Below are 27,114 nucleotides of genomic sequence, written 5' to 3' on the forward strand. Positions count from 1 at the left end.
CAACTACTGAAGCCCACGCGCCTAGAGCCTGTGCTCCGCAATAAGAGAAGCGACCGCAACGAGAAGCCCGTGCACTGCAACGAAGAGTCGCCCCCGATCGCCACAACTAGAGAAAGCCCGTGTGCAGCAACGAAGACCCAACACAGCCAAAAATAAATAAATAAATTTATATTATTAAAAAAAAATTAATATTGTACACAATTTTTAAAGGTTACTTTCCATTTATAGTTATTACACGTGTGAATTTTCTTAATACATAAAAATGGGATGGTGCTCCCTGCCCTGCCCTTCTAATGGGGCTCATGACTCTTCACATCCATCCTGGCTGAGCCAAATATCGCTGGCACTTTCATGACTGCTCTGGGTTCTGGGAGATGGAGACCCTGGTGGCTGACTCGATCCCCTACTGATGTACAAATAACCCTGCAGGACCTTCCTTGCACATCCCACCCCCCTCCATGCTCTAGCACTTTCCCCTGGAATAGAGTCCCCAAAATGAAAATAGCTGGCTCAGAAGGTTGCCAAAATTGCCTTCTAGAGAGACCGTCCGAAAAGAGAACAAGCTGCTGACACTGGCAGGAATGGTTCCAGTGGCCTGGTGGTGGACAGGCCCCAACCCAAAATTCTGATTCAGGGGTTACAGCCCAGGGGCTAGAATGGCCTAATACCAGCCAGACTTGGAGACCCAATGGCTCTCAGGTTCATGCTCATGGTGAACCAAGTAGAACGGATACACCTGTCCTCGCTGCCCCCAACAGAGGAGCTCTCTGCGTGCTGCCTGCACTGCCCAACCCAGGTCCCTCCATGGAAGCCACACGTCCCCATCAGAAGCCTGTGGCCATGTGGAGTGGGTGGGTGGGACACTGTGGGTGGGAGCTGTGGCCCTGCCTACCTTAATCATATCATCCATGATGTGCACATTGAAGCCTTCACAGTCACCACAGGGGCTCCGGATCCTCCACAGGTCCTGTAAGGAAGGCACAGCCTTACTGACACCCACCCAGCCAGGGCACACCAACATCCGCACTCACCCAATGGGGGCAGGTGGGCAGGCACACCAAGGGCTCTGTGGGACAGCACAGAGATGTCCACGCCCACCCAGGCACACGGAAGTGTGGTGACAAGAGCAGGAAGGGTAAGTGAGGTCAGGCTGGGGGGCTGCCCCAGGTCCAAACCTGAGGCACATCTTGCTGCTCCCGCAGGCGTGGAAGAAATGCCCACAGTTGAATGGGCCCAGAGACACCAAAGACCCAGGATGGTTCCTCAAACCTGTAAAGCCCCCCATGATCCCAAGCCCTCTCCTATGAGGGACAATCGGCCAGAGCTACCAGGATAGTGTCTCTCCCTCCTTGTCCATCCTGAACACCGGTTCATTGGGAAGAGCTCTATCAACCAGTTCTCGAGGCTCTACGCCTATAAAGAGAGCGTGAGGACAGGATCCCCGGAGGGGACCAGAGGTGCACTCTGGCCAGTCAACGTTGCCTTCTCTGTCTCTTGGACATATGCCTAGGAACAGTGTCATTCTCCACATTCCCTCTTTGGCCATGAAAACCAGAATTTACATGGAATCTGATCAAGTGAATAAAAAACACAAAAGAAATGCCCAGAAAATTAAGTGATGGAACCACTAAGCTACCAATGGATAAAGCCGTTCTTATCAGAGAAATATCAAATGACATTCACACTACATTTCAGGTTAAAAGCATTTCAAAATCCTTTTAATAAAAAATGCCTTTCCCAAAATGACTTTGTGACTGTGGTTCTGCTTTGATGAGAAAATTAAAATGAAGGTTTTCAATTTTTCTCGCATAAAGAAGCTGACTCGCCCATCTCAAAATGCTTTTAACAACGGGAGCCTCAGCTCTCTTTTTTTTTTTTGCCAGAACAGTCACTTTATTAACAGGAAGGGGGGGCCAGGCCTCTCGGCCCAGCGTGGCGCGGGCTGTGTGTGAGGTATGGTAACAGAATTGGAGCCTCAGCTCTTAATGAGAGCAGAGCAAGCTGAACAGCTTATCTTCTGAAACTCTTAATTTATATTTTAAAATTATTCTGATAAGCCATAATTGTAAAATGACAACACACAGCCATTTCCATTTCATGTGCCAAATTACTTCATTTTTACAAAGGCAAGCCTCTTCTATTCAGTCCTGCAGTGTGATGACACAGAAAAACAGAGGCCCAAACTATTAAGACCCTAGTTGCTCCATCTGCATCCAAAGTCTTTACAAGAAAACAAGGTCCCCCCCATCCCCCGCCCGAAAACTTCTGGGTGGCCTACCCTGAACTCCACGACCATCATGTGCAGCGAGGCAGCCTGGGGCATCACCACAGCGCCAGGCGCCAGGTGCCTGTCCACAGCAGTCCGTACATACCAGAAGTACAGGTTGTGCCACGGAAGCAGGCTGGTGGTGAAGAACGGCTCACCCAGGAGGAGAGAAACCTGGCGATCAGAGCAAGAAGCAGGACCAGGGCGTCAGAAGGATTCGGCTGAGGAGTAAAGGACAGGTTACAAGTTTCACAGGCACATTCGTTCATTCATTCACTCACCCACTTGGTCAGTCAGTCAACAAGCATGTCAAGGTCTGCACCTGCCCTTGAGGATACAAAGATGAGAAACAGACATGAGCCCTGCCCTCAGGAGTGCAGAGTGGAAGGGGCAGCAGACAAGGCTGGGGGCCGTCCTCAGAGTGCAGTAAGCTCTGACAGAAGCAAGGAAGGGGCTCGTGGAGAGACTCTAGAGGTAAGAGCATAGGGAAGGGCTTCCAGGATGGCATCCTGTAAACCCTACTCAAAGCCTTATCATGACAATTTATTATCAGCGCTAGTCTGTCTCCTTCACCAGGCTCGGAGACCACAGAAGTAGGGACAGAGAAGTGGCAGCACAGTATTCCCAGCACAGCACCTGGCCCAGAGCAGATGGTCAGTGAAGGTTTGCTGATTAGACGAATAAATGCATGAACAGGAGACAGAAAAGCAAAGGAGTAGGGATTACAGGCAGAGGGATGGGCAGAAGCAAAAGCAGGGGTGTGAAATAGAGAAAGGCCCTTTTGGGAGCTTGTCAGACGAGCAGGTGGGGTAGGACAGTAAAGAAAGGGTGAGGCCACAGAGGTAGAGAGAAGCCAGGTCACCAAAGGCAGCTGATGACAGGTAAAGGGGACTGGACTCTGCCCTGGAGGCAAGAGGGGATCACGAAAAGCTTTAATCAGGGTTGAGTATGAGAAGGAATGTGCTTTAGAAAGATCCCTCAGGAGTTCCCTGGTGGCCTAGTGGTTAGGATTCTGGGCTTTCACTGCTGTGGCCCGCGTCCAATCCCTGACTGGGGAACTGAGAGATCCCACAAGCCACATAGTGTGGCAAAAAAAAAAAAAAAAGAAAGAAAGATCCCCAAAGTATGTAGGAAGTAGGGAGGCTACCTGCAGGTGGAGCTGGGGACAGGACATGACTTGGGCGAGCACTGCTATAGTCCAGGCAAGGAGTGGGGAGTCTGTGTCAAAGGGAGGAGAACCAGACAGCAGATGCTGAGGAGCCAGACTACCCAGGGCTGGGCCCAAGCAGACAGGCATCAAGGACAGGGCCAGTCCAAGATGACACATGGGTTCCTAGTTGAGATGACAGAGATGCAGAAGGAAACAACGAAAACAGAAAGGGGTTGGCCCTGTGTATTCCCTGCTCCCCCAACACTGAGGCAAGAATGCCCACTCTCACCACTTCTACTCAACAGTGACCTGGAGTCTAGCCAGTGCACCATATCAATGGCTTTCAGAATTTAAATTTTCTTTCTTTCTCTTTTTTTTTTTGGCCGTGCCGTGCAGCTTGTGGGATCTTAGTTCCCCAACCAGGGACTGAACTCATGCCCCCTGCAGTGGAAGCGTGGAGTCCTAACCATTGGACTGCCAGGGAATTCCCTAAATATCTTTTTAATCCTCATCTATAAGGGAAAGAAAGAGCAACTTGTACACGAATGATCAGAGCAGCATCCTTCATGGTAACCAAAAAGGAGAAACCACCCAAATGTCCATAAACTGTCCATCAATATGGATAAATAAACGTCCATCAGTATGGACAAATAAAATGTGGTACAGCCATACAGTGGAGTATTATTCAGCAGCAAAAATAAATGAAGTATTGATATATGCTGTAACATGAATGAACTTTGAAAGAAGCCACCTACGAAGGACTATACGTAGCATGATTCCATTTATATGAAATGTCCAGAATTGGCACATCCATACAGAAGGAAAACAGGCTAGTGGCTGCCTAGGGCTGGGAGGCTGGGGATAAATAGGGAGTGACTGCTAATGGGCAAGGAGTTTCTTTCTGGGTGATGAAAATGTTCTAAAATTGATTGTGGTGATGGCTGCATAATCTTATGAATATACTAAATCACTGAACCGTACACTTTAAATTTCTTTGCTGTATGAACCATATCTCAGAAAGAAAGCTGTTCTTAAAAAAAAGGCATGGGAGGAAAACAGGCAAAAGGCTTAAATAGATATTTCACTAAACAAGATATAGAATAGCTTATAAGCACATGAAAAGGTGTTCAACATTATTAGGCAAACACAACTCAAAACTACGAGACATCACCACACACCCACTAAAATGGCTATACTTAAAAAAAAAAAAAAAAAAAAAAAAAAAAGAGGGCTTCCCTGGTAGCGCAGTGGTTGAGAGTCCGCCTGCTGATGCAGGGGACACGGGTTCGTGCCCCGGTCCGGGAAGATCCCACGTGCCGCGGGGAAGCTAGGCCCGTGAGCCATGGCCGCTGAGCCTGTGCTCCACAACGGGAGAGGCCACAACAGTGAGAGGCCCACGTACCGCAAAAAAAAAAAAAAAAAAAGAGACAATACGAAGTGTTGGTAAAGATATGGAGAAACTGGAACCCTCATACATTACTGGTTGGGATATAAAATGGTATACCCGCTTTGGATAACAGTTTAATAGTTTATTTAAAAGTTAAACAGTGAATTCCACTGCAGTCCAGTGGTTAGGACTCGGCACTTTCACTGCTGAGGGCCCAGGTTCAATCCCTGGTCAGGGAACTAATATCCCACAAGCCATATGGCACAGCAAAAAAAAAAAAAAAAAAAAGAGTTAAACAAAAATATCACACAACTCAGCAATTCCAAGCCTAGGTATCTAAGGGAACCGAAAACACAAACCCTCACAAAGACTTAACATACCCATGCTCACAGTAGCATTATTCATAATAGTCAAAAACTGGAAACAATCCAAATGTCCACCAACAAGTGAATGGGTAAACCAAATATCACACAGTCATACACTGGAACACTACTCAGCATTGAAAAGGAACAAAATACTGACACATTCTACAACACGGATGAACCTTTCAGCCATAAACAGTGAAATAAGCCCGACACAAAAGACCACATATTGTATTATTCCACTCACACGAAATGCCAAGAAAAGGCAAAGTTACATAGAGAGAAACCACATCAGCGGCTGCCTGGGGCTAGGGGCTGGGTGATGGAAGTTCTAAAACTAGACAGTGTGACAGTTATATAATTCTCTATATTTACTAAAAAATCTTCAAATTGTACACTTGGAATGGGTTAGTTTTATGGTATGTCAATTATATCTCAATAAAGGGGTTAAAAAAAATGTTGGCAAGAAAGATGACAGGTTCCAGCTTGAAGGGCCTGTGGGATATGTGAGATTTGAAGACCCGGCTTGGACACCCACGATTCCCACATGGGAAGGGATGTGATGGTCTCGAGAGGAGATGCAACGGAAGAGGAGAGGACAGACAAGAAGAGAGCACCAAGGACACCTGCAGGGAAGGATCAAGTGAAGGAAGAGAGACCGATGAAGGACTGAGAAGGAGCAGCCAGAAAGAGAAGAGGAAACCCTGGAAAGGCAGCCTCTTAAGGGCCTAAAGAGAAGTATGTTGAGGAGGGAGAGGCCCCTGTTGTGAGGGTGCAGGAGGCCAGCGAGATGAAGCGACAAGGAGACCGTGTCTAGTAGCTAAGGTTACTGAGGGCCGGGAGCAGTTTCGGAGGCACACGGGGGACTGAGGAACAGATGGGAGGCAGAAGCGTGCACAGCAGTGCTGTGAAGGGAAAAGGGAGGGGACACGATGTGCCGAAGTCGCTCTTAGCAGAGCTCGTCTGCCGTTGCTGAAGGAGCAGCCATGAGCCACTTGAGAGCTGTGCAAGTATTTGCTCAGCAGGCATCTCTGCAAACCTCACCACACCCTCAACAGCGGCGAGTCCTTAGCTGGTGAGTGACTGGGGGACACACAGTGAGGTCTGGAGAAGGGGGCAGTCAGGCTGTCTCAGAGCCGTGCTGTCCAGAGCAAACGCAGAGCACTCACTACTTACCTTTTTACCCTCCAAGTCTGCAGGTGTTAATAATTCAGGCCGTTTCTCTATTATATTAATTTTATCTTCCAAGTGGTTAGCCTTGAAGATCTTAGAGAGAAAACAAAACTATTGTTTTTGTCCAGAAAAAGAACATCTCAGTTCCTTTATCTGTGTGCAGTTCTCTGGCCAAACAGTTCTGGAGCACCACTTTCAGCTGCTTTGCAGAACTTCTCCCATCCAAAGGCCTCCTACAGACCTCAGATGAGATCAGGAGCAAAATGTCATAAGAGCAAAAGAAATTTCTCTTGCAGGCACATTGGCAAGACTTAGCTGTAGGCTTGTAGTTCTGGTGGAGGTAGGTTATCCCTCAGAGAGGGAATCACAGGCCAGGAGGAGAAACACTGTCACAGAACCAACCAGTCAGGTCAGTTTGTGAGCAGTGACTCTGTGGGCGCCGGTGCCCCAGAAACAAATCTCAAATTCAGTTCTATCACCACAAAGACTTTAGTTTTTTTCATTTTATGTGAAGTGAGGAGAGAAGCCTAAACATCTTCAGCCACAACAAAGTAGAGTCTAAACACTCACTGCTATTCAACGACAGCCCCAGAAGACTTCCAGGCCAGCTCTCGACTCAGGAGTCACAAGAACTTCACTGGCAGCTCCTACTTCTCCCAGTTCCCTTGGTACCAGCACTGCTTCAAAGCGATCAATCCCAGACTCAGGAAGGCAGGCCCCACAGGTCCCCTCATTATTTCAGTAACAACAATTATCACTTACTTTTTTCATCAGTCTATGAGAAGCTGCTGAATTCTCTATCGTAAATACCTGAAGAGGATACCATGCTATTAGTTGTAGGAGGTGCACTTAACAGAGAAAGAAAACAAAGATTAAAATGCAACTCCAAGGCAGAGGACAACATCTAACTAACTCTACCTGTGCTCATTATCCCCCTGGGACAGTACAACATTCTGAGCTGAGCCTAGCGAGGTGGCAGACTCAGACTCGGGAGCTGTGGCGATGGGGCAACAGCTATAGCCTGACTCCTGCCCGCACACGAGGCAACAACCCCTTAGCCACCAACACAAGCACGCCTGCCACATATGTGGCAGCTGCACTTGAAAGAGCTTTAGTCACAAAACCATGTATCCAGACCACATGACACCCGAACTCAAGGGCGGCCGTCAGGAACCTGGTAGAAGGCACATGTCCAGTACCTGCTCTGCCCCAAGGTGATGGGCCAGTATGGAGAGCAGACTGCCATCACTGATGCAGAGGCAGACACTGTCCGGCTTAAGCACCTGCAGAAAAGAACAACCTCAGCACAGATTTTCTTACAATGTCAAGAAATTCCTGTTGACAAACTGACAGGAACATTTCCCATCTGACCCCCTAACTCACTCTGTACTCAATCTTGATTTCCTCCTCACTCCATCCCCTACACAGCCCGGCTGGAACTTCCTATGCCCTAACACCAGTCATACCTGCCTCCCAGGCCCAGGTGGTAACCAGCACCCCACTCCAACACAACCACCTCCCTCACCTCTCCCCACCATCAGGAAAGACTGTCCTCAAGCCATCCTAGAAGGCCCAGCTGAAGGGTTGCCCTGTTTATCAGAGGCAACCTCCCAATCCACAACCACAGGCCTCTTCCCTACCTGGTCACAGCACAGAAAGCTGTACGCATGTCAAATGACTCCCCAAAGCAGGAATGCCTTTATGGGTCAACAGACTCCTCTGAGAGAAACTTAGGATGGTTGGGACCCTCCTTCCCCCCAAAAATGCAGGCATATGCATACATGCACACATATTTTTCTGCATATGACTCCAAGGGGTCCAGAGACCCCCGTCCAAACCTTGTGTGTGGTCCCCAGGCTGAGACACCCCTTCTACAGGTAGCAGGGAGCAAAGGTCTTTCAGGAGAGTTACATGACAAAATTTACATTCTAGAAAATTTTAGAAAGGAAGTAGGAGATGAGAGGAATAATGGGGTGGCTGAATCCACAAGGATCACGCAAAGGAATTGCTGGTGACCATAAAGGCAAAGTGTCCAGAGGTAAGGCAGGGGCCAGGGAGAGGCTCCCATAGAAGAGCAGAGAACAAGCCCTCAGGTAGTCCAGAAACAAGCTCCCTGGCCTCTGCCCAAATGCCCGCCCAGAAGGAGCCGGCTGAAGCCACTCGTGGACAGAGAAGGGAGCACAGAAAACAAAACCAGCTAATCGTAAGCGAGCAATGAGCTCGGTCGGGCCCATGGGACAAACCTCTCCTGGCCTACAACCACTTAAGGGGCTGGACACTTACCGTCCTCAGGGCCTGGACGTATTGATCAGTTCTGTTCTGATCATTGATCTCTCCAAACCGAGGCCGGTTCCAGAGCAGGTGAGCCTGGCAGTCACACACAGGGCGTGCTGGGTGGGCTCTCCCATCCTTTTCGGGGCTGGGCCAGGAAATGAACAGACACAGGGTGATGACCTGCTAGGCACCAGTGAGTATGAAGGCACGGCACAGGGACCTGCCCCAGGGAAATCGAGATGGAGAGGGGACACACGCATGGTCCTCTAGGGGGCATGAGTCTAGGCACTGGCTGTGGAGTGGGCGGTAGAGGTCGGAGGGCCCTCCAATTCAAGGCTTCTCATATATATCTGCTCCAAATGGGGGTCCTGCCACTGGGGCAGCCTCTTCAGAGTACACACAAACAGGCACTGAAATACCCAGTCACAAACTTTTGCTCTTATTCTGTTCAGATACAAATGTGCCCACTCAAACCTCTATAGGGTCTGTACAGGGAATTTAGATAAAGGCACAGTGTCACAAGCCTAATGTCCCACCCAATGAGGCTTGGGGCACACCTGGTCCTCTGGAGGCTGTACCACACACAGTAGTCGTCATGGTGGGCTACCAGGCAGAGGGCTGAGCCCTGGACAACAGGCTCCTCTTCTGGCAGGAAGTACACACACTGCATCCAGTGGTCCCGCCACTGAAACAGGAAGAGAATCAGCTATCACCAAGCTGCAACAAGAGCAATGCATCTAATCTGGGGGCCAAAACCCAATTCAAAAATCAATTTGCAGGGAAACCACTGTGTGGACTATAGATAGCTACTATGGCCAAAGAGATAAAGAAGAAAATCCTCAAGTCAGAGAGGCTAAAGGTTCAAAATCTTGCTGGAACACTGCTGGCTTCAGAAGGATAGAATGTGGCCTAGGGCAGTGGTCTTCAAGGTGGGCTCAGGGGAGGGGACTCCAGCCTCTGCCGTGTGTGTGTGTGTGTGTGTGTGTGTGTGTGTGTGTGTGTGTGTGTGTGTGTGTGTGTGTGTGTGTGTGTGTGTGTGAGAGAGTGTGATCGTGACTAGCAGGAACCTTCTGCCAAAATGTGTACTTAATTGCCAGTATCTCCCCTCCACTAAAATCATACCTATACTGACCTCCTGCCCCCACCCACACCTCTTCAGAGTAGCTCCTCAGAGCTGAGAGGCTGTCTCCCAGGCTACAGTCCTCATCTGACTTCAAATAAAGTTAAGTCACAACTCTCACACTGTGTTGTTTTTTTTTTTCAGTCAACACATTCTATCCTACCTGATCTTGAACTTAAAGACAGGTGAATAACATTCCCATCTATCTAAGATGTCTATTTGAATGTAAAAGCTAGAAAATTAAAATCTAACCAGATACATTCTGGAAAAAATAAACACTAACAAGGAGGAAAAAAGATCTCTAAAACCTGTTATTCATTCTTTACTGTGCCTCCCTGACCCCTCCCAGTCTCCCACAGTGCTTCCCTGTCACCATGTCCCTCCCACACACCAGCCTCCCAGGTCCTAATGCTAAAGAGCTATGATAGCCAGAATCCACTGTCTGAGGCTGATCAAAAGCAGTTTAATGAAGTCATGAGGGAGATTCATTAGCAGCTCTTCAAATTCGAAACAGTCCAAAAGTCACCACTGGTAGAGGAAGGACACAAGCCCCACAGTCAGGACACCTGGGGACAAGCACCCACCAAGGCTGCCTACACCTGAGGCCCTGCTCCCCTCATCGGCCCGGCTTTGTGTGGTTACCCAGCATGTCTTATATGAGGATTCAAGGAGAAAATACACATAGAAGCACTTTGAAGATATACAAATGAGAAGTATTTACATTTTAATGAAATTCTTATGCTAATTTTGCAATTACCACACTCCTAGAGAGGAAGAAAGCAGTCCAGTGCCAACCTCAATTCTGTTGGAGAATTCTGACCTCCCCCCCACACCACACCCCACCACACACACACCACACACGCCCCCCCCACACACAGATCACACACCACACACACACACCCCACACCCCACACCCCACACACGCTCTCAGCCTACGGAGGACTGAGGCTATGCAGAGTGGAGCCGGGGCAGCTCAAGGGCCCAGGAGGACTGACCGAAATCGCACGGCAGTCATGACCCTTTGGCCTAAGCAGTAACTCAGGGAGCAGGATGAGATGCTAAGGCCTTCCCTGAAGTCACCATGTATACACCCAGAACCAGCAGCTGAGCAATCAAAGCCAAGCCAGTGCCCAGCAAGTGGGAACAGGAAGTCAGAACACACAGAGGACAGTGCCCAAGGCCTCCCAGGTGGAGGGAACATTTGATTCCTTGGTCCTGAAGCATCTTTCCCACTTTCTTCCCTTGTGTTTGTGTACAGAGGGGTAGATAATACATGCACATGAGAGAAAACTCAAAAGATATAAAAGGGTCATGGAGTGAAAAATAAGTTTTCTTTCCACCCCTAACCTCCAGCTCCCTTCCCAGAAGCAACCATTTTTACCAATTTCTGTGAATTCTTCCCAAGATACCCTTGCATACATGCACCACACATAAAGGCTGATAAACACATATATTCTTATTTTTAATAACGCCAACGCTGGCACAGCACACACTGTTCTGTGCCTCTCGTTGTTTCACTTGATCTGTCCTTGAGACTGTTCCACATCAGTGCAGAGACAGCCACCTCACCCTCTGCGTGGATGCAGGAAAATGGACTTGGCCAATCCCTGCTGGTGGCCTCTAGGTTGTTCCAGTCTTTTCTATTTAATCAGGGCTGCAGTGAGTATCCTGGCACACACGTCATTCTACACGTATGCAGCTCCATCCAGAGCCTAAATGCCTAGAAGGGGCGTCATGTCCCATCCTGACCGACTGTGGGCCTTGCTGCACTCCACAACGCTCTGGTGATCACCCTCCTGCACTGCCCCATGGCTCCACCAACAGCATGCAAACTCTGAACTTTATTCACTAATACACGAAAAACAGTATTTCACTGTTTAAATCTGCATGGTTCTTGGACTTCCCTGATGGCACAGTGGTTAAGAATCCACCTGCCAATGCAGGGGACACGGGTTCGAGTCCTGGTCCGGGAAGATCCCAAGTGCCATGGAGCAACCAAGCCCATGCGCCACAGCTACTGAGCCCGCGCCCTAGAGCCTGAGAGCCACAACTACTGAAGCCCGCGCACCTAGAGCCTGTGCTCTGCAACAAGAGAAGCCACTGCAGTGAGAAACCAGTGCACTGCAATAAACAGTAGCCCCTGCTCGCCTCAACTAGAGAAAGCCCGTGCGCAGCAACGAAGACCCAACGCAGCTGAAAAATAAATAAATAAATAAAATTAAGAAAAATATTTTTAAAGAAAAAGGAATATAATATGTATTTCCTTTTCTGTAGTTCACATCCTCCCCACTTTCCATTGAGCTGAAGAAGGTAGATTTTGAGGTCACAGAAAATGCGGCTGTAGACAGGCTGTAGTTCTCTATCACAAGCTAATCTGAGGACCCCTGGATTACTCGGTGGGCAGGTCTAAGAGTGGCTGTACCAGGACGAGGGGAGAGCCAGCACACCAAAGCTGCCCTATGGCTCACTGTGACCACTGGTGTTGACCATGAACTTGGCCTGAAAGGTCTATCTTATATCTTACTACAGCTAGCCTTGCCTTTTTTTCTTTTAAACTCTTCTTTGACATTGATTCTAACATAGTCCCTTCTATCTCTAAATTCTTAGGAATCTAAGATGCAACATGCTCCTTTCCCAGGACCAAAAGTGGACAAGTTTCCTGATTTCCACGAAAACGTGCTCAGCTCCCGCCTCTTACCTGGAGTTCCTCTGGATCCGAGTGTGCCCAGAAGGGGGCCGTGGTGCACTTGATCTTCCCCTCAGGGTCCATTTCAATATCCCACCAGGAGAGAACCACCTGAGCTTGGCCAGATGCCAGAGGTTCAAACTGCCTGCTATGGGAGGCTGTTGAGCTACTGACTTGCTTGCTGAAGTCCACACTGTGGAAGAATATTCAGGAACTGAAGCATATTTTAAGCTCACACACTCCATCTTTAAGCATTTATGGTGACCTCACCAGCAATGAGACTTGTTTGCAATGGACTCCTGATGTCAAAATGAACTCAAAAAGAACTGCCAAAGACCGCAATTCACCAAGTGTCTCCAAACGCCATGACCCTGGGTGGCTCCTTGGTACCTGAACATAGGCAGCACGTTGCTGAGGACAGTGAAGTCAGTGGGAGACACCTGGTTCAGCTGAATGTCATAGACAGAGGGCGCGCCAGGACACCTCTCCAGTTCCAAGGGGGGGACAATGACTTGCTCTCCAAGGCTGGTCTGAACACGGATGGGAAACAGCTTGTTCCATGACCACATCCTCCTGGACTCCACCAGCTGTGCGTAGACGGTTGCTCTGTGAGGCACTGCCTCACAATTTTTCTAAGTTTATATTAAAAAAGTAAAACAAAAGAACAAAAAAATAACCAGTTACGTTGACCCACAGTAATTCCCATTGAGCAAAAGAGATTTATTCCCTAATATTAGGGAATAAATATTAGTATAGTAATTATAAATATTAGTATAGTATTAGTATAGTATAAATATTAGTATAGTATAAATATACTAATATTTATATTATATTATAAATATTAGTATAGTATAAATATACTAATATTTATATTAGTATATTATATAAATAATATATATTATATTATATATATAATATTACATATTACATTTATATATATAATACATATATAAATATATAAATATTAGTATAGTATTAGTATAGTATTATTAGTATAGTATTATAGATTAGTAACATCTAATGCCTTATCACTATTAGGACAGTGAACTGTTTTCAGCCAATGCCCTTGGGAACAGAAGAAACCAGACTTCAGAAAGAATACACATTATGCCTAAGACGACTTATGTCAGGTAAGTTCCTAGCTACCTGACACTCTTGAATATTTCAAAAATAAACCTTGCCCCAGGAGCTTCCACCTGAGTGGGTGGTGGGATTCCAGGGCGCTGCTATGGAGGGGTGTAGTGAGCCACAGCTGGATGCTAAGGCCAAGGTCACCAACTAGCTCATAGATTTTCAGTGGAAGTTGGGTATGGCTGTGAGCTCAGACAACTGCAGATCACTTAAGTATCCTTATGTTGCAGTGATGCTCAAAGTGGCAGATCATTCAGGCCAAGTAAAGAACAAGTCCTTCGAAATGACAATTCCACAGTTTCAGAATTTCTAGACAGTTCAAGGAAATTGCTGCAATTATTGAAACTGTGTGAAAACTGATTACTTGGTTGATGAATTGCTACCATCATTCTAAAATCATGGACTTTACTTTCTGCAACAAAACTGCCTAAGGATCAAATGATATTTATTGAATGAAAATTACACTTTTGGTTTTCCATTTTTTTAAATAATAAAAAAGAAAATCAGACAAACAGGAATTACAAAGTGGTGATTGCCACACACTTTGTGAATGTACTAAGAGCCACTGAATTGGAAACTTTAAAGGGTGAAGAACTCTGTGGTATGTGAATTCTATCTTAATTGGACAAGTGGCCATCCTCAACTGACCTGACCTCCTGGCCTCACCTGGCACTGCCGACCACACTCCTCACTTGGCTTTGGCTGCAGTCCCTCATCCGATTTCCCTCCTGCCTCATTCATCCAACACCCTCTACCTGCCAGGCACTAGGGGCCCAGCCATGAAGAGAACACTCACAGCTGCTACTGCACAGAAAGCACAAGCACAGGGTTTGTCTACCTCATCACTAGTGACCTTTTGGATCAGGTGATCCTTTACTGTGGGGGCTGCTCTGTGCATTGTAGGATGTTTGGTAACATCCCTGGCCTCTACCCACAACATGACAGTAGCACCACCTCTCAGTTGTGACATCAAAACTGTCTCCAGACACAGCTCTGGATGAGAAGCACTGCTCTCCCTCTCTGTCTCCTTCACAAAGCTGTGCTTCCCCTGCCCATCCCTTACAGAGAGAATTCCCCAGAGACCTGGTCTGGACCATCTTTTTCTCCCACCATGTACTCTCCCATTTGACCTCAACCACTCCATCTTCATTTACCAAATACATGTACCCAAATGCCTCCTGGTCCTCTCTACTTGGCTGACCCTCAGCTCAAAGTCTGTCTAAACCAAACAAGTCACCTTCACCTCTCCCCCACCTTCCCAGGCCTGGTCCTCCTCCCAGTCAACAGGGAGCACCACCATCCAAGCCAGTCACCTACACCTCAAACCCTGGCATCATCCTCAATGCCTCCACATCTAAGTAACAGAAGTCCTTGACCACCTTCCCCCTCCCCGAGTCTACCTCTCTGGGCTCCACTGCTATGGCCTTGACTAAGGCCTACCTCAGCCCAGCACCTGAACAACTCCAGCCACCTTCTAACTAGTCTTCCTGCCCCTAGTGTTGCACCCCAGCTGCTCTCCACATGCCTGCCTGCATAAATCTGACACTGATCCTCTGCTTAAAATCCTTCTGAGCTACCACATTGCCTTCTGGAGCACAGGGGCCCTTCTTGGTCAGGCCCTGCCCAGCCCTTCAGCCTTCTCTCTTACCCTGCCTCCCACACACCCATAATCTGACTCATCTTCACATCTTTGTGCAGGCTGACCTCCTCTGCCACGACTCCCCCCAGCTGCCAGGCCAAACCCTGCTCACTCTCAAGACTGACTCAGCTCATGCTTCATCTTCCCCAACCTCCCCGCCTTCTCCCACCAGAGGGGCAGGACCTCACCCCACCGACCACCATCAGCGTGGACCTCAAACTGTACTGTGACCACCTGCCCACCTACCTGCCTCCCCAGGAGCTCACCCTCATATTCTTGGTACTCAGAAAAGGCTCTGCAAAATGAAGGCACCAATAAATGTGTCTTCTGAGATCAATTCCTGGGTCACTGCAATACCACATGGACTATCTGTCAGACACTCCAGCACCCCAGTTCCATGACCTCCAATGTGGCAGGAAAAGGGACAGGGTAATGGAGACTGTGTGCCGCCATAGCTCCTTCAAGCTGAGACTCAAGCTCGGCAGATGGGGACAGTGATTAGAGTGGACAGTGCACACCTGGCTGCTACGGGCCAGCTGGGAGAGGAAGCTGAGGACGGCTACCTGTGCACCTTTTAATTACTAGATGAATTAGAGAAAGACAAATTGAACAACATTAACATAATTCTGAATATCCTTGTTCTCTATTTCAGGGATTCATCTAATTGATGGTTTTAATGTGGAGAAATAGAAATAATTTCTACCAAAGTTACTAGGAAGAATTTTGCATTTTGGAGACAAGACATCTCACGCAGGATGGGGAGTTGGAGGACGATCACCATCACATGCTGACCTCATGAGTAATGTGGACGCGGGCCCCAAATGCCTTGGAAGGAGCCCCCTTCCTCACTCCAGGGGTACTAAGTACCCCTCAAAAGAATACCGGGCCAAGACAGTTACGGGCTCATGTGAACAGTGCCCACATGGCAGGTGCCAGCAGAAGCAGCAAACACTCACACCTCCCCAGCCGGCCTTTGCCTCTGAGTCTCCACCTCCCAGTTTATGTTCATAAAAAAGCAAGACCAACATCTCTGAGCTAAAATTTTCAGCATATTTCTCCCTTCTCAAAACAACTGTCGGGGGTTCCCTGGTGGTGCAGTGGTTAAGCATCTGCCTGCCAATGCAGGGGACACGGGTTCAAGCCCTGGCCTGGGAAGATCCCAAATGCTGCGGAGCAGCTAAGCCTGTGGCCACAGCTACTGAGCCTGTGCTCAAGAGCCCGCAAGCCCCAACTACTGAGCCCGTGTGCCACAACTACTGAAGCCTGCGTGCCTAGAGCCCATGCTCCACAACAAGAGAAGCCACCGCAATGAGAAGCCTGAGCACCACAACGAAAAGTAGCCCCCACTCACCGCAACTAGAGAAAAGCCTGTGCACTGCAACGAAGACCCAACACAGCCAAAAATAAAAACAAACAAACAAATTTATTAAAAAAACAAAAACCTGCCAAAGATTATCACCACCCAAACTCCTTCATCTGGAACAGCCTGGCATTCAAGGTCTTCTATCCTCCACCCCATTCTCCACATTAGCTTACAAGCACCTTAGGCTGGTGTTCCCACTGACCTACCAAACAGGTCCTCCACCTGGGACATCTCTCCTTTTCCTCAGTGCCTTTCCAAATTCCACCCTCTCCACATATGCCCTCATCTCCTTCCTGAGCCTTGACCTTTTCCACCAGCCCTAAACCAAATGTCAGTGGTGCTTCTGCCTACCTCTCCATCTGGCCCATCAAGTCCTTACCACTGCTGACTAGTGTGGATATAGAAGCAAGAAGAATGGCTTATACTTCTCCCTGGATGCTAGAACACCTTACACACAGGTGACATTAAAAGAATGTTTGCTGAATTCAATTTGAAGATAGTTTCTAGTCTTTTGACTCTAACCTACTAAGACGTGGCATTCAAGAGGCACAGAGTCATAATTGAGGACAGTCAGAATCTCGTAGGAATCAAAGGTTGCCCTAAGGTGTACAGAGAGGCACTGAGGGCTCAGGCTATGTAGAGCGTGGTGTGTCAATGAGAGCTGTGTGAGTCAACTGAGATCACAGCAATTTGCCCGAAGGAGGCCCTCAGTCCCCTACCTGCACGAGATGCCTGTGTGCGTGTTCATAGGAGGGCAGTGCTCCCTCCCCAATCAGTTCCGTGTCAAACAGCTCCGTGATCAGGATGTTGGCACGGCATGGCATGTCACCATCTGAGAAACAAAAGGAAAGAGTCAGAAGCAAGCAACAGATTGGAACAAATATTAACAGCAAATATGTAAAAGATAAAAGGTTAATAGGTCACTAAAATTGAAAGCACATACATATGCTGAAGTATTTAGAAGTGTCATCATGTCTACAACTGACTTTTCAACGGTTCAGAAAAAATAAAATAAAATAAAATCCACATTGACATAACACGTATACATCAAAATGCTAACGAGTGACTCCTAAGTCCTGGTTAAGAGAACATGGGTGTTCACCATACTACTCTATCAATTTTTCTGTATGTTTAATAATGCAAGGGACTTGTAAAACTGATAAGAAAACTACAAACACCCAAGAAGAAAACCAGGCAAAAATACAAATAGACAATTCAAAACAGAAAGCAAATCAATCAAATACATGAAAAAAATTTCATTCTTATTAGCAATTAGAGAGATACAAACAATTAAACTATTAACTATTAAATTAGCAAAAATTATTTGAAAAGCAAAACTGAATGCTGGTACTTCAGATATTTCTAGGCTGCAGAGAGGGGGAGAAAACTAAAGCAAGAGAGAGGCTGATTCCACTGATACGCAATGATACAACTGAGATCCAGGATTCAGAAACCCCAGTTCCTTACACTAAATCCCCCTTAATTAAGTTAGTTTCTTGCTACCAAACAATCCCCCAAATAATAGTTTTTTAAGGACAGTAGTATTATGGAAGGTCTTTCTGTTAACTCTATTTTTTAAACCTCTATAATATAATGTAAAGTAATATTACTTCTACAATTACAATTTTTAATGAGCCCAGATAAAACTGACTTTGGAAGGGGTATTCATCATGGAGAATTAACTGTAAACACTCCTAATGGCTCATGAATTACAATTTGACAAAGCCCACTCATCTTCCCTACACAGAAGACAAGTATCACAGATGAAGTGAGAAAAGAGCAGCATTAAGAGGTTCAAAGAAGGACGCAGTAGAGGGAGCTTGAGCCTTGAGTCATAGAGAGCTGGGCCTGGATCCCACTTTCTAGCCCTGAACCCTCAGTCCTGACCATAAGTCACCTCATCTGTAAAAGAGTGGTAGGTTACAAGATCTGCTTCACCTGGTGGTGTTTCAAATAACAAAGGTAAAACCTATCCAGTTCCTATGAAGTACACATGTCCTCAATGGCAGCACAACGTGAAAGGAGGCTGAGAAGAAACTTCTGTCTCCTGGCACAGAGACCACCCTCCTGGGTCACTGCCCATCCTCTCTGATATCATGCCAAACTCCAACTGAAATACGCTGTCCCATACTATGCCAACCACCCCACTTGCACACACCTGCTTCTCTGTCCAACATTTCTTCTCAATGAACAGCATCACCAGTCACACAGTCCTGAAACCTGGGCATCACTGACCAGCTCCAGAACAGGAACCCTGACTGGCCTGTTCACCACTGCACCCCAGCGCCTAGAACAATGCTGAGCACCCAGTGACAGTCAGCAAATGTTAGGTAAATTCTTGATTCCTCCCTTTTTGTCACCCTACATCTAATCAATCACCAAGCCCTACCAATTCTACCTTCTGAATAATTTTTAAGCCAATTATGTAACTTAAAATGATTTATTGCCCAAATCTTCTTCAAAAATAAAGCTTTATGATCTAATGAATTTCAACAAATACTTTTTGAGAGCCTGTTGAGTACTAATGTATAAGGGTACAGAGGGTGCAGGGGGAGCCAGAGGAGGGGCAGTTACCCCAGGTGCCTCAGAAGTCTTCACCAAATGACTGGATGAATGAATAAGTGCCACCCCAAGTCGGCTGTTACACGTCTCAGCATATAATCCATCTCTGGGGAATAGGCAACAAACTCAGACGCCATTTTTTAAAAGGGCTCAGAACAGAAGCTTGGAAATATGCATTTGGGAGCAAAAAGGAAGCTGCAAAGGACAACCAAGACTGGGAGATGTCACTGAGGCCTGGGAAGGGAGAGTTTTCAGAAGGACTCAATGGCAGAAGTACCAAAGCTGCAGTGTTTGTAAAGCAGGGAAAAGACCATCAGCCCGGGCAGTGAGGAAGCCACTTGTCAAGTTGAAGAAGTAGAAACAAAGTCCCATTTACAAGGGGTTAAGGACCAAGCAAAGCAGACAATCTACTCACTAAACAAATATGACTGAATTCTTTCATGTGCCAGGCCCTGTGCCAAGTTATGGAATGGAATTAATATTAATAAGACTACACAGTCCATGAGCTCAGGATGCTTCAGCTGTGTGGGGATACAGACATTAAATACATAATTACATAATTACTTCATTATTGCAGTCATAAGCACTACATAGAAAAATATTAAGAAACATAAGAGGGGGCTGGCGTGAACAACACACAGCCTGGAGGAGGCACAGGGCAGAGCACAGAGTGAGTGACACGGCAAAGGCTGCTCGGCAGGTGAGTCTCCGCTCTCTCAAGATCTCGGGCCAAAATGGAGTAACTGGGATCAGACTTATCCACCACCATAATCAACTAGAAAACCTTGCAAAACATATGAAACAAGTGGTTTTAGATGTTGAACAATGGGAAACAAAGTGACCCCTACTACTGCCCTGGCTTCCAGCCAGCAGGCACTTTCCAGACCATGGTACTCGGTACACAGAGTGAGAAGCCAAGCAAAGTGTCTTGCTGAATAAGGAGACAGCAAAGAGTTCAAGGGAGTGGAGGAGGCTACACTTCAGGGAGAGAGGCGGACAGGAAGTTACACAGAAAAAGGGCTTCAGAAATCTGCAGAGGGTTCCCCTCATGTCTCTTGCTGACTATATTCACACACACACAGGCTAAGTCTCTAGAAGGCCGGGCAAAGGATGACCATGTAGCTATAAGCTGAACAACTGCCAGAGCTCAGAGGACTAAGAAACATTCTAGTTCTGATTAGCCAGTGCCCAGGCATTCAGCAGAGACCCCAGAAAGGTCACACTGTACTAGTATGGCTAAAGCTTGCTTAGAACAAGGGTTCTCAATAGGGGGAGCTAGGGGAGCTTTCTCAATAGGAGAAAGCACACAGGCTTTCTCTAGTCGTGGGCTTTCTCTAGTTGTGGCAAGCGGGGGCTATTCTTCGTTGCGGTGCACAGGCTTCTCATTGCAGTGGCTTCACTTGTTGCGGAGCACGGGCTCTAGGTGCACAGGCTTCAGTAGTTGTTGCACACAGGCTCAGTAACTGTGGCTCATGGGCTCAGTAGTTGTGGTTCGCGGGGTCTAGAGCGCAGGCTCAGTAGTTGTTGCGCACGGGTTTAGTTGCTCCGTGGCATGTGGGATCTTCCTGGATCAGGGCTTGAACCTGTGTCCGCTGCATTGGCAGGTGGATTCTTAACCACTGTACCACCAGGGAAGTCCCCCTAGAAGCTTCTTGTCCACTGTGCTCTTCCAGTATCAGTGGCATGTGAAATGTTAGAAGTCTGATTCAAATTCCTAAACTATAAAAAATATTCTGAAAACCTGGAGAGACTGAGCTACACAGGCAAATCTCTCACACTGGATACTGAGACAGGATATCGGAACTAAGCAAACCTCTTTCTACTATCAACTTAGTTTTACTTCTATCTGATAAAACTCAAAATTCAGATAAATTTTGAATTCCAACTTGCTTAAGCAAAAGGTTTCATTAGTTTGCATCACCACTCTTATACTTGATTAGCTCTGGTTTACTCATTCCTGATTTGTTTTAACTAGTAGAGAAATAAACTAACAGAAAAGCAAAGTGCTTATCTTCAGATCAGCACATGGAGAGGCCCCAGTCTCTGTGATTACCTGGGTACATCTATTCCACAAACTGGAATAAACCTTTTCCTCTCTCCTACAAGAGCAAGTAAAGCTTTTGACACAGGATGTGTTGATCTTACCTGGCCCTATGGTCACCTCAGTGGAATGCTTGTTGATAATCTTAATCTTATCACTGAAGCCATTTTTCTCCACAATCTTTACAGCAGCATCAGCCATAGGTTTGAAAACCTAAAAATTAGAGACAAAACCCAAGTAAAAATGAGCAATAAATTAAATAACATCCTAAAACCCAAGATATGCCTTGATTCTGGTCCTATGACTTGTACTAAAAGAGGCCTACACTACAGAATTTCTTCCTGAATACACAAAATGTACCTTTGTTACCATTTGATACAGGCAAAATACTTCATTGGGCTGATTTGGGTTCAGTTGATAAATAAACAAGACTTCATCTATGTAACTTAAATACTTCTCCAAATGTGTGTCTTGGAAATGAATACAAAAGGATGAAATTCCGCTGGGTTTAACTTGCAGCTGGGCCTTCCCATTACATGCCAGGCACAGGAGGGATGCAGGGGGCTCCCAAGGAGGCTGCACTACCTAGTAAGGATGGCAGGTGCCAGTGCTATGCTAGAGGGAACCAGGAAGGGGACTTGCCTCACAAAACCATGATCTGTGAACTGGGACAGGAAGTGTATGCGCTCTCTAGAGGAAAGTGAGACTGTAACTGTAGTAGATGTTAAGTGTGAGCAGCAGGTTACTCTCCTGCTCAAAACTGTCTCAAATCCCTACTGCTAGCAGAACACAGCCTATATTTTCTTATGGTATTTGAGGCCCTCCAAAATGTGGACCACCTTACTTTACCCAGCCTTACTCCCCTCCCACACCCTCCACCCGATACACACATATACACACACAACCAACGCTACAGCCACGCGGATGTCCTCATTGTGCAGGAGGCAAGCCTGAGCTTTCCCTGCCCTACTCCCACCTGCAAGCAAACCCAACTTTCCAGGGCAGCACAAATCCCCCCCAACGGAAGTCTTCCCTGAACCCTTCACATGTCCCTAAACATAAGTTTCTCCAACTCTTACTTTCCAGCCTGCCCAACTTAGATTGCACAGCTCCAACCACGTCACTGCATAAAACATACAGATGCACATGGGGCCACACACAGAGAAAGGAAATTTTTGAAAATGATAAAGTGCCTGGTCACAATGACAAGATTTCCATTTTTTTCTAAGACCTTTTCTGCATCACCCATATTTTCTGCCGTGATCACGTATTTCTTTTATTATAGTCAAAAGGGAAATGCTATATTCTTCTATAAAGAATGCATATGTGCTCAGCTAGGAAAAAAAAATCTTCACAATCTGTTTCAAATTATTTCTAGGCTCTGGCTTGATGGTTTTGATGTATTCATAGTTTGAGGGCCTCAAACCCTCAGTTCTCACCTATCAGTTTACCTCCACCCCAGAAGTATCACAAGCTCACACCATCCTCTCAGCCCTCCTGCCTCTTGACTTATCATTCATCTCTTCCACTGACCCTTCAGGCTCTGTCATTCACAGCCTCCTCCTCAGCCACCAAGAACTCAAGAACTCACCCCAAACACTATCTGGAATGAACCCTGAAGCTGACTTCCCAACATCATTCTGTGTCCTCTCCTGGCCCTCAAATCAGTTTGGGGAACTGACCTTCTTTCAAGTGGTGCATCTGTCTGGTCTAAGGTCAATGAGGTAAGTTAAATGGCATTTAACCTTATTCTAGCCAATGATACCTAAAGAGAAGTCTGCTAGAGATGCCTAGAAAGTTCTTTTTGCCCTTAAAAAGGAGAAAGAAAGAGAGGAAGCCAGGACCATGCTTTGTTTTCAAGGCATTTGCCACAGAAATCACTGTAACCAATGCACCTTCCTTAAATATTCCTTCCTTTTCAAATGTACTAAAAGAGAAGCCTACAGTCAATGTCTGTGATTTCTTATATTCCATCCATTCCTCAACCTTACTCTCCTGAAAATATCACCTAAAGGGGGGTCACCAATAACCTCCTAGCTGCCAACCCACAGCTTTCTCAGTCATCATCCTGCTCAATTTCTACACCTGCGCTAATACAGTAGCCATATGTAGCTATTTAAATGTAAATGAAAACTGAATAAAATTCCAAAATTCAGTTCCTCAGGCCTACTAGTCACATTTCAAGTGCTCAGCAGCCACATGTGGCTAGGGACCAGCATACTGGCCAGTAGAGCCATAGAAGATTTTCAACATCAGAAAGTTCTATCGGACAGTGCTGCTCTATAACATCCATACGGACTGACCACTCCCTCTTTCTCACGATTTCTATGCAGTCTGCCCCTACCCTCTAGGGTCTCTTCGTGTCTGTCTGAACTTGACTTTATGGCCACTCTTCTTCCCTCAGCCCCCTGAACATAGGTGTGTTCCAAGGTCTGCTCTTTTCAGTGTACTCTCTCTCCGTGGACAGCCTCCTACACTGCCAGCTTCACCTGTCACATCTTTAGCAAGTGAGTCCCAAATCCACTATATATGCAACTCTCTCAAGGTTCAGACTTCCGTCTATAGGGACCAGCAGGTTCTCTCTCACTCTTTCTTCTGCACCTGTCTTTCCTGTTGCCATGCAGCTCAGGCAGAGCTGAAACCACAGGGCAATCCACAGACAAGAACAGAGGATCAAACAGGTAGTCACTAAAACAAAAACTGGGAGGCCACCATAAGATGTCAAGAATCAAATGGAAGAGGTCTGAGAGTCACAGGCGAGAGTAGCAAGAGAATTAGAAATCCAGGTAAGTGATGTAAAAATATGGAAAAACCTAAGAGTACAGTCCTACCAATTCTATCGAAAAGTATGTTCTCACCCTATATTTTTAATTAGCAGTCCACATATATACTGGCTCCTGCCACAAGACCTGTCTCTCTCATACTCAACACGTCCAAAATGAAATGCATTGTCTTTCCTGCAAAGTAAGTTATCTTCCTCTGAGTTCCTCTTACCAGTCAATGGCATCCCTGCCTCCACCCCAGACACCCACACTAGAAAACTAACTCTCACATACATGCACACCCTGCCATCAAAGCTACCAATGTGGAGTCAGCACCATATTAGGAACTAAAAAGACCAAGCTCCAGGTCTAGCTCTCCTACTTATTAACTGTGGGACTTACATCTTTAAACTCTATGGGTCTTAGTTTCTTCATTTACAAAGATAATAAAATCTAGTTGAGTTTTTTGTTTTTTGCCGTGCTGTGGAGCAGAGCTTGCTCCTCTCCCGCTCAGCCGTGCAGGCTGAATCGACCAAAGCAATGGTTATGGAGAAGCCTAGTCCCCTGCTGGTCAGGCGGGAATTTGTGAGACAGTATTACACACTGCTGAACCAGGCCCCAGACATGTTACACAGATTTTATGGAAAGAACTCTTCTTATGTCCATGCGGGATTGGATTCAAATGGAAAGCCAGCAGATAGATGCAGTCTAGGGACAGAAAGAAATCCATAGGAAAGTGATGTCACAAAACTTCACCAATTGCCACACTAAGATCCGTCATGTTGATGCTCATGCCACTCTGAATGACCGTGTGGTGGTCCAGGTGATGGGCTTGCTCTCTAATAACACCCAGGCTTTAAGGAGATTCATGCAGACCTTTGTCCTTGCTCCTGAGAGCTCTACTGAAAATAAGTTCTATGTTCACAATGATATCTTCAGATACCAAGATGAGGTCTTTGGTGGCTTTGTCCCTGAGCCTGAGGAAGAATCTGAAGAAGTAGAGGAACCTCAAGAAAGACAGCAGACACCTGAGGTGGTACCTGATGATTCTGGAACTTTCTATGATCAAACTGTCAGCAATGACTTAGAAGAACATTTAGAAGAACCTGTTGCTGAACCAGAGCCTGATCCTGAACCAGAACCGGAGCAAGAACCTGTGTCTGAAGTCCAAGAGGAAAAGTCTGAGCCAGTATTGGAAGAAACTGCTCCTGAGGATGCTCAGAAGAGTTCTTCTCCAGCGCCTGCAGACATAGCCCAGACAGTGCAGAAGGACTTGAGAACCTTTTCTTGGACATCTGTGACCAGCAAGAACCTTCCACCCAGTGGAGCTATTCCAGTTACTGGGATACCACCTCATGCTGTTAAAGTACCAGCTTCACAGCCTCGTCCAGAGTCTAAGCCTCAATCTCAAATTCAATTCCACTGCAGAGGCCTCAGAGGGATCAAAGGGTTCAAGAACAGCGAATAAATGTTCCTCTCCAGGGCTTCCCTGGTGGCGCAGTGGTTGAGAGTCCGCCTGCCGATGCAGGGAACACGGGTTCGTGGCCCGGTCCGGGAAGATCCTACATGCCGCGGAGCGGCTGGGCCCGTGAGCCATGGCCGCTGAGCCTGCGCTTCCGGAGCCTGTGCTCCACAACGGGAGAGGCCACAACAGTGAGAGGCCCGCGTACCGCAAAAAAAAAAAAAAAAAAAAAAAACGTAGATTTGTTCTATCAGGTTCAGAGTATGTTGGGAATTACAGAATCCCTCCTTTCACGCTGTATGTCTTGTGTTCATTTGTTATGCCTCACTCTGAAATTGAGTCTCAAACTGGAATGCCTTTGAGGTCAGATGCTTCTGTAGAGGTTCTTTGACCTGAATAGTTCAGCATTTGTATTAAGTTTTATTTCAGTGTCTCTTCAGAATCCTAGTCATAGCCCATAACAAAGAATGTAACTTTAGGGCTTCCCTGGTGGCGCAGTGGTTGGGAGTCCGCCTGCCGATGCAGGGGACGCGGGTTCGTGCCCCGGTCCGGGAAGATCCCACATGCTGCGGAGCGGCTGGGCCCGTGAGCCATGGCCGCTGAGCCTGCGCATCCGGAGCCTGTGCTCCGCAACGGCAGAGGCCACAACAGTGAGAGGCCCGAGTACCGCAAAAAAAAAAAAAAAAAAGAATGTAACTTTAATATTTGACTTTGCTGGTGTGCTTGAGTGTGCACTAGGTTTTTTTATTTAAATCACAGCCATATGGTAAATTTTCTATTTTGTTATGGTTCCCTTTTATTGGTGGGCATGCAGTGGGCGTTTCTTGGAAATAGCCAATTTTTATTAAAATGTTTCTGGAAGAAAATTTAAAAAAAAGAAAAATCTATTTGAGTCTACACTGATTTCTTTTTATCAGCTCAAAGACTCCCACAAAGGCAAAGAAACGGCTCTTAATCAATTTAATGAAATCCTGAGGCAAGTGTACAGAATTGCACGCACCTGTGCACACACCCCTCTCAGGACTTTTATGGAGACCTGAAGCCCATTATTCTTACCTCAAGTTAAGAACACCTAACTCAAGATATTAGAGTTAAAAGTCTTTATTGAGACACTCAGGTCTTCCGGAGTCTAGCTATAATCCACCTTTCTGTGTTTTTCTACCATGACAACCCTCTGCCACAACTCTGGATGACACTTCCCCAAACACACCACGGTACTCCCTCAGCCTAAAATGCCTACCTTTCTAGACCATAATCATGAGGGCCACCCTGTAAGCAAGCAGTGGCGGGGGAGCTGGAAGGAGTCTGGGTAGAACACCCAGAATGCTGACCTCTACACTTCATGTGAGAAAGCAAAAAACTTCTATCTGTTTAAGCCACTGTTATTTTGGGACTTTGTTATCTGCAACTTAATCACCATATGAACCAAATTTTGTAGGGCAAAGTGCTTAAATACATGACCCCTTTCCCAAAAGCTTGGAAGAAAATACACCAAAATTTTAACAATGGTTAACTTTGAGTTAACACACTATTTTTATTTTATATTTACCAAATCTCGTATAAGGATATGTATTATTTACATTATCAGAAAAATAATATATGTTTAATGTTTTATTAAAGGAAAGAAATGGCAGACTGCGGAACTATTGGTAAATGTAGTAAGATGGCTGGCTCTGTGGGGACCTTTAAGGTAATCTCAACTTTGGTGCACATTCAAAAATCCCAATGCCCAGGCC

General features: G+C 46.5%; 2 protein-coding genes and 1 pseudogene across 6 annotated transcripts in view; 2 read left to right on the plus strand and 1 right to left on the minus strand.

The window, feature by feature from the left end:
* PRMT7 (protein arginine methyltransferase 7) overlaps positions 1–27,114 on the minus strand; it is a 49,396-nt gene that overhangs the window by 3,814 nt on the left and 18,468 nt on the right. For 3 of the 4 annotated variants that reach the window (XM_082863280.1, XM_082863281.1, XM_082863278.1), the window contains 11 exons: positions 21,259–21,367; positions 17,271–17,383; positions 12,809–13,050; positions 12,431–12,611; positions 9,170–9,297; positions 8,622–8,757; positions 7,538–7,621; positions 7,101–7,148; positions 6,342–6,431; positions 2,279–2,440; positions 893–967 (listed from right to left, as the gene is read on the minus strand). In XM_082863280.1, the coding sequence (XP_082719406.1) occupies positions 893–967; positions 2,279–2,440; positions 6,342–6,431; positions 7,101–7,148; positions 7,538–7,621; positions 8,622–8,757; positions 9,170–9,297; positions 12,431–12,611; positions 12,809–13,050; positions 17,271–17,383; positions 21,259–21,367 (1,368 nt within the window). The remainder of the gene's footprint in view (positions 1–892; positions 968–2,278; positions 2,441–6,341; positions 6,432–7,100; positions 7,149–7,537; positions 7,622–8,621; positions 8,758–9,169; positions 9,298–12,430; positions 12,612–12,808; positions 13,051–17,270; positions 17,384–21,258; positions 21,368–27,114) is intronic. The other variant, XM_082863279.1, reaches the window with a different exon arrangement.
* Positions 13,610–14,142, plus strand: LOC309976878 (COMM domain-containing protein 6-like). The gene is given in 2 exon segments (XM_082862693.1): positions 13,610–13,858; positions 13,860–14,142. Coding segments are annotated over 2 exon segments (174 nt in total). The 5' UTR covers positions 13,610–13,727; the 3' UTR covers positions 13,903–14,142.
* On the plus strand, positions 24,457–26,653 carry LOC309977059 (ras GTPase-activating protein-binding protein 1-like; annotated as a pseudogene). Its single transcript has 2 exons — positions 24,457–25,386; positions 26,627–26,653. The product of its transcript is annotated as a ras GTPase-activating protein-binding protein 1-like (transcript).

Source organism: Leucopleurus acutus (assembly GCF_964270905.1).
Source record: "Leucopleurus acutus genome assembly, chromosome: 20".
Lineage (NCBI taxonomy): Eukaryota > Metazoa > Chordata > Mammalia > Artiodactyla > Delphinidae > Leucopleurus > Leucopleurus acutus.